Below are 11,073 nucleotides of genomic sequence, written 5' to 3'. Positions count from 1 at the left end.
CAAAAACAATATAAATATAAACTCTTACACACAACAATGACAAACATTGGGATGAGTAGGATCTAAAAAGTGTAAACATTAAGTCTTTAACATTAACTTTATTGTCAATTCTTACATGTGCAACACAATACAGGATTTAAATTACCATCCTCAAAGGCTACGAAGCAGCAGCTAAACAAGAAATGTAAACAACAAAAAAAATGAAATAAAAATATATCCTGTATATGCAAAGTAGGCAGAGGAGAACATGACACAGCGCATTAAATACACAGTATACATCGTCTTTAAACAGGAAGTAGTTTGTGTAAAAAAAAAAGTTTGTCCTCATATGTGGACACAGGGATTATTTCACTCAATGTTATAATAAAGTCACCAATATGGAACAAAATATTAAAGTGTGTAAAGGCAGAATTGCAGATAATGAAGTTCCAACGTACTCAAGCGAGTACTTGATAATTAGCGAAGTTATAGCTCGTTATTATTAAGTTAATAATCATAAATAAATTAAATTTGATGACTTTTTGTACCTTTGTATCATTTTTGTCATGTTTTTACACCAACTAGTATCTGAGGACATCTGTTTTAAATGAAGCAGAATAAAAACCTAAAACCTAATGTCCCCATATGAGGACGCAGGAGGTTAATGTGTAAAAAGATATACAACCACAAACACACTATGAGACTATATATATATATACATGGATAGTTTATGCATGACGTCAGTTAAATCTCACTGTATATGTTTATATTTTATTGATATATTTCTCATAAACGTCAGAATAAATGTGCATGCACGCTACTGTAAATATACAACACATTCATAACAATAACACAACGATGGAAAGTGCAGTAATGGTCACTTTTAACAAGTAGTTTATATAAAGAAAAACATGTTTACTATTAAACAACACAACATATTAAAAGGGGTTTGAGTGATGAGGTTTAATATTCACTGATTAAAGATTTGCTGCCAGGGATAAAGAACCAAATCCACAGTTTAGTTTGAGAGCATGAAGTGTGCAAACTGCTGTGTCTTTCTGGCGCACTGTGGGTGTTGAACCTGCCTGTGTTTGGTATTCCGTGCAGAAAGCCTCCCACGCCCCGTGTGTCCGCCCACGCGCGGATTTGCGTCACGCAGGGAGCAGCGTGGGCGAGAGGGAGAGAGAGAGAGAGACTGTGGCAACCGCGCGGAATATCCCACTTTCTTTGCGTAAAGTTGCGCGCAAAGAGGACGCGGTAAACCGGAATCGCTTACAACATAAAAGCACCTTTTTTTTTTTTTTTTTTTAAAAATAAAAATTTAAATGTGATATGATTTATTTATTTATTTATTTTTTAAAACACATGACACATGATTAAATAAAACACAACAGTACCCCAGACAATATGCAGAATACAGAAAGCTTCATTAATCCCCAAATGGCAATTCAGTGTCTACAGTCCAGCATCTACACATAACAACAATAATAACATGGCAGGCTTAGCATGATATGGCCCGGGTTCACGTACATTTAATATAAGGCAGAAAGCAGAATGAATAAAATAAAGGAGTATTAAAAGAGGATACATTATTTAGAAAAAGACAGAGAATAAAATAGAAAAAATGACAGCCCAGAATAAAGGCTAATAAAGTAAAATTAAGAAAGTGACAAGTTAACAACCACATTTCCTTTGCATCATCTCGTTTGATGCTTTGTGTGTGTGTTATTATTATTATTTTCTATTATTATTTATTAACCTCATTAACTACAGGCAGAGTCAATGGTTAAAATGCAAAGTGAAATGTGAGAATATAATGTGGATATGTTGGAAATGTCATCACTGAAACAGCTTTTGCTTAAGCATGTAGAGAAGAAATAAATATATCTGCAGGTTCTTGCTACTTAATTTAAGAACTGAGTTTTTTTTTTTTTTTTTTAACCTCATCCTCCCGCTTTTATTTTGTTACGCACGGCGGAAGTGCGCGCGCGTCGTTGCGTGGGGTTTCGACGCTGGTGACTCGTGCAGGGGAGTGGAGAGAGACGCTGGGAGAGGACTCGAACACTCACACACACTCACACATACACTCACACACACACTCAACATTACTCGCACACACACGCAACACACACTCGGAGGAAAAAAGACGCACCAAAAGACGCACGAAGGTCAGCGGCTTTTACTGATACTCTGCGTTTTTTTTTCTTCTCTCAGCTGCAGGAGAAAGAAAAAGTTTCCGGAGAGGGGAGGAGAACAGTGAAGCTCGGGTTGAGCAAGCAGAGACGATCGGGCTTCATCTCCGGCTTCATCTTTGTGTCCTGGAGATAATTCTTCCCGTTTATTTTTAATTCAGACTTTTAATTGTACGCGCCGCGCTCAGCCCCGTGGAATCTGCCCATTGCGGACTTTCTTTGTGCGCATACGGACTCCCAGGGTTTGTGTTGACAAACAGTGAAGAAGAGGAAGAAGAAGAAGAGAAGGCGAAGAAGAGGACTCGAACCAGGGCGGACCAAAGGGGGGCAAACACTCACCAGGTAGGCGCAATTAGACACGGATTAAAACCTGCTGCTTTTACCGCGGTCTGATGTTGCAAAGACTCAACAGATTCACAGAATAACTGCAACCTGAAATGAGAATGCTGAGGGGAACACTTGATAATGTGACATGTCTCTTAAGAAATAGGAACTGAGCGCGTTAAAGGAATAAATATAAACGGGTGTTTGAGCGCTGGTCTCTGATAGAAGGATGTAAAAACAGTCAGAGATTAAAATGCACCCTGAAAAGGATGAATGTGACTACAGGAATATTTTAGGAATTATTGAAAGGATTTCCTATTTGGATCCACTGCCATGTCCTCTGTCATTGTCAGCTGTGCTGCTTGGATCATTTGGGGCTATTTTTAGCTGCTGCCAAGACGTTTTTTTAATAATAGGAGCAAATATGAGGTTGAAATGTTTTCAAGGACTAAGGTGTATGAACACATGGCTGCTGCCGCCGGGGAAATTCCTCCTGAGGCAGAATCAAAGGATTCCTGATTTTGCAGAGGGAGTGCTGCTGCGTGGCACTTCACCTGGAAAACCAGCCTCTAGATCTGAGCGTGTGATCTCTGTGTGTGATCCATCGTGGTGCCAGCGCACGCCTCTCCTCTCCAGGTGAAAAGGCGAACTCGCTAAACTCGCTTTGTGAATCAGGACTTCAATTAGAGCCTGCCATTCACAGCCGGATTACACCCAGGACACACACACACACACACGCAGACACACACGTCTGCTGTGATAAAACTAGAGTAAGATGGCTGTTATCAGTCTGCGAGTGTTTGTGCAGATGGACGATGAAGTAAGAGCGAGGACTAGTGAAGCTGCTTTCAGAGCTGAACCACATGAACTCGTGATGAACTGATTCATAATCTTGTTTTCACTGTGAAGTCACCTTTGACCAAAATAACCTCTGCTTGATTGAAAATATTCACTTTATTATCAAAAGCCTTTAGAGTACGTGGTGGAAATCTGTGCAGCTTCATTAAAGCAGAAGTTTGGGTTCACGTCAGGACTGAAGCTGATGGTCTCCATGTTTTTATTCTATACTTCATATTAATGAATCATGAAGCACTGAGCCTCTGGTTGTAACACGTTAAGACGCCGCTTCCAGATAAGTGTAAAAGTCTGATCTGACTCAGTCACACAAACACTTTTATTTATTTTTAACGTCTGTGTTTGTAGTAGTGGACTGAGCATAAAGACCTTCTCATCTTTCTTTGACGACCAAGCGTCTCGGTGCACATGAGGAACTCTTTCCCAGAGTGATTCTGCTGCATCACTACTTTCCGTCACAGCCTCTCGGCTGCGCAGCGAACGTTAAACATCAGTGGTGACATCTCAGCAGCTGATTATTGTAATTATTGTTTTTTTATAGATTTTGAGATATAAAGCTGAACCAGGGGCTTGATTTGAATTTGCACCTGTAACCTCTCCACACACGCCCTCCCACCGTCCGCCATCTCAACAGCGTGTGTTTATTTCTGCTTCAGATCCAGTCGTCTCTTTTATTCTGTGCGGTTTGAACAGATTTTTGTAATTAACACCGTTCAAGGTCAACATCTTCTAAAAGGTTGGAGGGAGCGTTGGTTGATTGTGTAAATATGTAAAATGATGTTGATAAACTGGAAAAACCTCAAGGGAGCGGCTGTTGGTTTTGATAAATGCAGATTAATGGCAGGGAGCTGATTGAGGAGAACATTTTAGAAAGTTTTACGGGCTAATCTGCCGCATCCAGGTGATGGCTTCACTCTGTTTAGTCTCAGGCAGCTTTTTTGTCTTTGTCCTCTCCCCGCCTGTCTGGCTCCCTGGGCTCAGACTCTCTGGGCCTATTCTGGGCGAGGCGAGCCCACCACCTACACATCCTGCAGGGGTGGAGAGAGGCATGTGGTCCTCCCAGCAACCCGGGCCTGCTGACTGCCACTCCTCTGTTAGCTAGGCCTCCGCAGGGCCTCACATGCACATAGGAAGAGGCTGAAGCAAGTTTTCTGAGCTCCTCTTGTGCTGCCGTACAGTTTGAGGTGGCAGAGGAACAGAGTCTGGACGGTTTGTGAGATGAATTTATGATCTGATCAACCAGAGGCGGCGTATGTGGACGCTTTTAGCCGCATTTAGCCTAAATCTAAAGCAGCTCAAGTCGAATAGTAAAGACACTTGTCTTCTTGTTGGTGTCAAATCAAATAATAAAAGTGGAGAAAACGTAGAATTTTTTTCTATTTGAAATGTGTGGATCTCTCTTCCTCTGTTGAGCTTAGCTTAGCTTAGCTTAGCACCGAGGCTCTTGTTGACCCTGTGCTCTTCCTCTCTCAGGTATGGCGGCGGTGTTGCCCAGGACCCTGGGTGAGCTGCAGCTCTACAGGATCCTGCAGCGGGCCAACCTGCTCTACTACTACGAGGCCTTCATCCAGCAGGGCGGCGACGACGTCCAGCAGCTGTGCGAGGCCGGGGAGGAGGAGTTCCTGGAGATCATGGCGCTGGTGGGCATGGCCAGCAAGCCGCTGCACGTGCGGCGCCTGCAGAAGGCGCTGAGGGACTGGGTCACCAACCCGGCCCTCTTCAACCAGCCGCTCACCTCGCTGCCCGTCTGCAGCATCCCCGTCTACAAGCTGCCCGAGGGTTCGCCCACGCTGCTCAACGCTCAGGACCGCGCCAACACCGCCAGCGTCAAGATGCCCAAAGCCGTGGCGGCGGCCTGCTCCGACCCGGGGAAGCTGGACGTGGCGAGGGACAAAGTGTCGGCGGGGTCGCCCCTGCAGGGCAGCAGCGAGGCGCGGTTCTGGTCGGGCCACAGCAACGACAGCGAGCACAGCCTGTCGCCCTCAGACCTGGGCTCCCCGTCCTCACCCAGAGACGCTTTAGAGGCTTTGGACGCTGCGGCGGTGCAGTCGGTCCTGGAGTGCGTGGACAGGATGGCTCCAGGGCTCCCTAAGACAGACCCCGCCGAGGTCAAGGAGCAGCTGAAGAACAACAAGAAACTGGCAAAGATGATCGGACACATCTTTGAGATGAACGACGACGACCCGCGCAGGGAGGAGGAGATCCGGAAGTACAGCGCCATCTATGGACGCTTTGACTCCAAGAGGAGAGACGGCAAACACCTGACGCTCCACGAGGTGGTTAGACGTTCCTTCACTCGCTTCCTTCCAGGGTCTCCTCTGAGGTTTGTACGTTGTGTAACTCCACTCATCGCTGTGTGATTTGCAGCTGACGGTGAACGAGGCGGCGGCTCAGCTCTGCATGAGGGACATGGCTCTGCTCACACGCCGGGACGAGCTGTTCGGACTCGCCCGGCAGATTTCCAGAGAGGTCACCTACAAATACACCTACCGCACCAGCAAGTAAGACCTGCCCCCCAGCCCTGATCTACGAGGATAAGCAGGGAAGCATTTAGCAGGAACTCTGACTCAGACTGTTTCTGTTGCTACAGGTCTCGGTGTGGAGACAGAGACGAACCGTCCCCGAAAAGGATCAAAACTGAGGTGAGATGTGAAAAGATAATCAGCTCCGGTAATTAAAACGTGAGGCCTGCGAGCGCAGCTATCGGAGCCTGAGAAGACAAAGCCGTCTCTCAGCGCTCCTCGTCTCTGAAAGGCTCCTCTCAGTTCCTAAACCCATGATCGAGAACATGTGGCGGCTGAGAACTCTCTGGGGAGTTTAGCCAAGACGGATGAAACAAAACCTGCTCACAGAAAACTACTCGTGGGGAATTCTCCGCCACTTTCAGCTGCTCCTCCAAATAAAATCCAAATAAAATCAAAAGTGTTTGACAACTTTAAAATGAATCATTAAGCCTGTGATGTGTGCAAGAGTTTTTAGGAACCGAACTGTCCAGAACGTAAAGACGTAACCTCGTTCCTCTTTGTTTCCGACACCTCCAGGAGAACTTCTTCGACATCCAGGAGGCGCTGCAGGCCATCCACATGAGGCAGGAGATGCTGAGGGAGCAGCTGGCCTGCGCCAAGTCGAAAGGAGAGGAAACGGTCGGGAGGAATCTGCAGGTATCAGTGCGGGACCGTGCACCTCTTTCATCAAAATGCTTCATATTTTATTTTACGTGCGTTCATGTCAGTCTGACCCCTGAAAACGCTCCTCGTCGGTTTCCATGCTGCTCGGCCTCGTTCCTAATTAGAGCTGAGTGTAGGAGGAGAGCTCTGCGATAACTCGTTACCCTCAGAACACGTCTCCTTCTTCACGTGTGCAGGAACATACGTCTGGTCTCATGTTTTTTTTTCATATACGTGTGTGTGTGTGTGTGTGTGTGACGACTCGGTGTTAATCAGCCGGTGGTTCGCGCGGCTGCAGTTACACTTGTCACGTTGATGTGATTTCCAGAAACCGCATTGAGGAGAAGAAGCGATTTCACGGCTGCGTCTGCGCCCTAGGCCTCGTATCTGCGTCTGAGGATGTAAAGCACGTCCTGTAGTGATTTACACCGACAGTGATGTGCAGACTGACAATGGGCTCTCATCACTGCTGCTTTAATTCCCCAACATCTCAGTCTTTGGTCTCTCTCGTCCTCCGTGATAATGCTCCCTGACTGGATTAGCCGGATGATGATGTTTGTTTCTTGTGGACGTTTTTCTGCAAACGTTGAGATTTAAGTCGTTTTTTTTTAGATTAGTTTAAGACGTGGTGGTGGCTTGATGCTAATATCTCCTTGTCGGTGTCCATTAAAGATGCAGCTGGAGCGTCTTCTGGCCAGGCAGATGGAGATCCTGCAGGACGCCGCCGTCCAGGAGCGGCTCCAGGCTCTGGACTGGAGGATCCCCCCCGCCGCCTTAAAGTACCTCAACGAGGCCCACAACACCAACGGAGCCACGGCCGACACCACCAGGGACGGCCAAGGTGAGCTCACAGATTCATCGTAGGTCTGACGGATCGAAATGATCCTTAGTTTTATTCATGCAGAGCTAAGATAACTGGAAATACGCCCTTTAAACAAAGACACACGTCATCTGAGGATCTGGTGAAGCTGGTTGTTTACATAAATGTGGCTCCGGTTTTGTGGATGTTTAAGCTCAACGGGAAACAAAGCGATCAGATTTAATTTGACTTTATGATCGTTAGAGAGCGTCGGGTTCCTCTCTAGTCTGATTTCATGTCGTGAACGCCACAGGATGTTTGCAGCGGATGGAAACAACACCTGTAGGTGCTGATTTTCCACACCTAGACGTGGCGGCTGTCGCCCTCTTTTCTTTTTCCATCTCCATTTCTCTCCTTGCTCTGACTTTTTCAAAGACGGACGGAGAAGGAGACGCATCATTATTGAGGATCTTACTTCTCCTCCAGGCCTCATCTCGTTTTCATCCTCCCTCACCCACTCCCGACAGCTCATTATATCGCTGTTCCCACAAATCCCACAATGCACCTGTAATTATCACACCCACGCCTGTTTACCTCCAGCCAGTTGCCTGGAGGGGGGCGTCTCCTCCTCCTCCCTCTCTCCTTCCCTGCTTTTCTTGCTCCTTGTCCTTTTGTCACCATCATCATCTTCTCCTTCTCGGCTGGTTTTTAAACTCTCTTTCATTGTTGCAATTCCTGCGTTTTAACACAAAAATATGAAAAAAATGTCCTAAAAAGTCTGAATTAACTACATCCAGATACTTTTATTTAGTTTAAAGCCTTAACAAATCAGAGCTGTTGTTTATTTTTCTTACTTATTTCTGCAGATTTTTAGAAATGTTCTGGTGTTTTCAGATATTTTAAAAGTAAACAGTCACTAATTATGATGATGTAAAATTCACATCAAGCCTCCGAGGACTCCATCCTCCATCCTTAGCTTCCCTCCCTTTTTGTCTCGGAGGGAATAAGAAGCAAACACAAAGACTCGCTGGGAATATTGAACATGTAAAACAAAGCTACGACGGTACACGACGGTATTATATTATGTTTCTAATTATATTTATCCTTTTCAGATGAACGGCCGATCAACTTGCGGGTTGTAAGTCAGAGCATGCAGGAAGGCGACCTCCCGCTGGGTAAACAGCTAGCCAACGAGCTGAAGCGCCATCACAACCACAACAACAACAACAACAACAACAACAGCAACAGCAACAGCAGCAGCCACAACCACACGGACGACACCAAAACACCAGCAACAGGTCCGCGGTGACGCCAGAAGGTTTGGATTTAACGAAGCCTCATTGTGAAACCTCTCCGCTCATGACGCCGTCTTTTGTCTCCAGAAAACGGGACGACGCAGCGGACGTCCGGCAGCGCGGACAAGAAGACCATCAAGTCAGAGCCAGAAGACTCCACATAGTGCCTCCCGCCTCTCTACCCCAGCTCACTCTACTCACACTTGACAGTATGCAGTTATTACCCGTCAATAGATACTAAGCAAGCACAGCCACAGTAGAGCCTTAACAACCAATGTTGCCTCATGAATAGCATTTATTTTTATTTGATTATTTCCATTTATTTGTCCTAAAAAAGGTATTTGCCAAAGCACCTCCAGAGCGTCTAGAGAAGCCCCTCAGCGCTCGGCGGGTCTTTGTCCGTGGGTTAACTGTACACGTTGGATGTACGTTTACGCTCGTATACTCCTTACCTCTGCCCGGGAGTTTGCTTTCGTTGCTTTCTTCGGACGGCCAGGTTGCAGGCTGTGACGCCGGGGCCGAGTCTTAGCTCGGCGTGGATTCAGAAAACGTGTTTGAGTGAGCGGCACGTTGCTCCGGCTCCAGATTAGAAACACATTTTTATTTATTTCTTTTTTTTTTGTGACGTTCAAACCAAATTCAGAGGAAACGCTGCCCTTTCATCTGGTTCGATGAACTAAATTATTCACTAGATGTTGTGAGGATTTGGCAGCCGTTAACTTAAATGAAGACATCTGGATATTTACTTCCCTTGTTTCATGTTACAAGCAGATATGAATATTTATTGTGAGCGTCTGAGCCTCCATCACTCTCCCAAATCTGACTTTACTTGTTTGTACTGTAAAAAAGAAAAAGAAAAGTACTGTAGGGAGACGTTAAGAGTTAAGACGCGGCCCCCGTAGTAGCAGGATTTTATTTTTTAAACTTTTTTGTCGTTCGCTTCAAATGGGGGAAACCAGGAGGGGTGGGATTAACCCCCCCTCCCTCCTCGCTCTTGTCTTGTGTATATTTATGGGAGGTAATTTAAAAGACGAGGATGTACAGGAGCTGTTGTGGAACAGCAGCAGGGCCCCTCCCTCCCCTCCGTCGCTGGTCTTGGCAGAATGGCTGGGCTGGTGCGACCTAATTGGTTCACTTCACTTTGTAATTTAGCAAAACACTGCTGTCGAACCAGAAAACCACGCATCTGCACACGGCGAGTATTTCAGGAACAAACATTACAGCGAGCTCCCGGAAAAATCCACGCGCCGTGAGTCGCACGGGTGCGAATCCCCCCCCCCCCTGATTTCCAACAATATTAAAGCTAAAGCAGATGTGTGGCTTTTTCCACCAAGTTTGTCGCTGTTGCTGAGCTGAGCGTCAGCAGCAGTGTGGGTCTGTAAATAGTAAAAACCGTGATAACACATAGTGCTAGCCTAATCTCTCAACCAGGGTTTTCCTTCGTCCAGTGTAACCTTGCTGTAGATTTTTTGGTGTCGATACAGTGTTTATGTACGTAGAGCAAAAAAAAAAAAAAAACAAAAAAAAAAAGAAAGCAAAAAAAATCTTAAGTGTCATTGAGGAAAAAAACTCTGTGTCTGGTAAATATAAAAACACACTTTACGAGATGTTGTTAGCTCTTAGCTCTTAGCTGTGTTTAATCCACCTGTGATGGCCATCAGTGCATATTTGCTGTTTAGAAGTAGAAACATAACAATTAAGTGTTCTGTGTGTTTGTTTTCATGTCGTGTAAATACGTCCGTTTGGTCCAAGATGATAATACCGTGCCCGCTCCCTCAGATAGTTTAGTCTCACTCAGCGTAATCAGAGACCAATGCAATATTTATGTAAGTAATAAGTCTATTTGCATACTGTATGGATCCATCTGTTTGTCATGTGCTCGGTAACTGTACGTCTGTCCTCCGGGGGGTGAAGACACCCCCTGGGTTCGTCTCACTTTTAGTGCAAACCGCACTCTGTTTGTATTTAAAAGACATTTTTACAAAAGTCCACGCGGTGGTTTTGTTCCAAGCAGCCGCTACGGCACCAAACTAGAGAGGAGTGGAGATCAGGTGTAGAAACACGGATTCAGAGAAGAGAGCTCGTCTGACCACCGTCCTCCTCACTGTTTATTGTAAAGTGATAGATTAGGCTTCACCTAGTTATGCACCTGTTTTTTAAACACTAATATATTTTATTTGTTATACAGCACATAAACATTAAACTTTATTTTTTTGAACTCTATGGTGTGGTGCGTTCTGTGATCACTTGAGCGTAGCTAACCCCACCTAGCATGCAGGTGTAGCCTGGATGCTAACTGACACGTAATGAGGTTGTGCTCTTTCATTTAAAATGATTTATCTCCTTCCGAGGTGCCTTTGAGCACCAGACGGGAGAGAGTTTCCTTTCTTCTGTTTGTTTTCTTCTTTTTTTTGTTTCTCTCCAATGAATCTCGGCCCATTTGCATCAGCGTCACATCAACA

General features: G+C 45.5%; 1 protein-coding gene across 1 annotated transcript; it reads left to right on the top strand.

Annotated features, from left to right (window-relative positions):
- Positions 1–2,003: 2,003 nt before the first annotated feature.
- LOC125001126 (NGFI-A-binding protein 1-like) lies at positions 2,004–10,834 on the top strand. The gene is made up of 8 exons (XM_047576986.1): positions 2,004–2,513; positions 4,824–5,626; positions 5,718–5,851; positions 5,941–5,992; positions 6,392–6,511; positions 7,190–7,358; positions 8,429–8,614; positions 8,699–10,834. The coding sequence occupies exons 2-8, from the start codon at positions 4,826–4,828 to the stop codon at positions 8,773–8,775; spliced, it is 1,539 nt and encodes a 512-aa protein (XP_047432942.1). The 5' UTR covers positions 2,004–2,513; positions 4,824–4,825; the 3' UTR covers positions 8,776–10,834.
- Positions 10,835–11,073: the final 239 nt, after the last annotated feature.

The sequence above is a fragment of the Mugil cephalus genome, chromosome 23 (genome assembly GCF_022458985.1).
Source record: "Mugil cephalus isolate CIBA_MC_2020 chromosome 23, CIBA_Mcephalus_1.1, whole genome shotgun sequence".
NCBI lineage: Eukaryota > Metazoa > Chordata > Actinopteri > Mugiliformes > Mugilidae > Mugil > Mugil cephalus.
This window is presented reverse-complemented; position numbering and strand designations above follow the sequence as displayed.

Bases quoted from the DNA above. Each gene is read 5' to 3' on its own strand.
- LOC125001126 (XM_047576986.1), top strand. From the start codon at position 4,826: ATGGCGGCGGTGTTGCCCAGGACCCTGGGTGAGCTGCAGCTCTACAGG. The intron at 5,852-5,940 runs GTAAGACCTGCC...CTGTTGCTACAG, and splicing joins TACACCTACCGCACCAGCAA to GTCTCGGTGTGGAGACAGAG. The intron at 8,615-8,698 runs GTCCGCGGTGAC...TTTTGTCTCCAG, and splicing joins CACCAAAACACCAGCAACAG to AAAACGGGACGACGCAGCGG.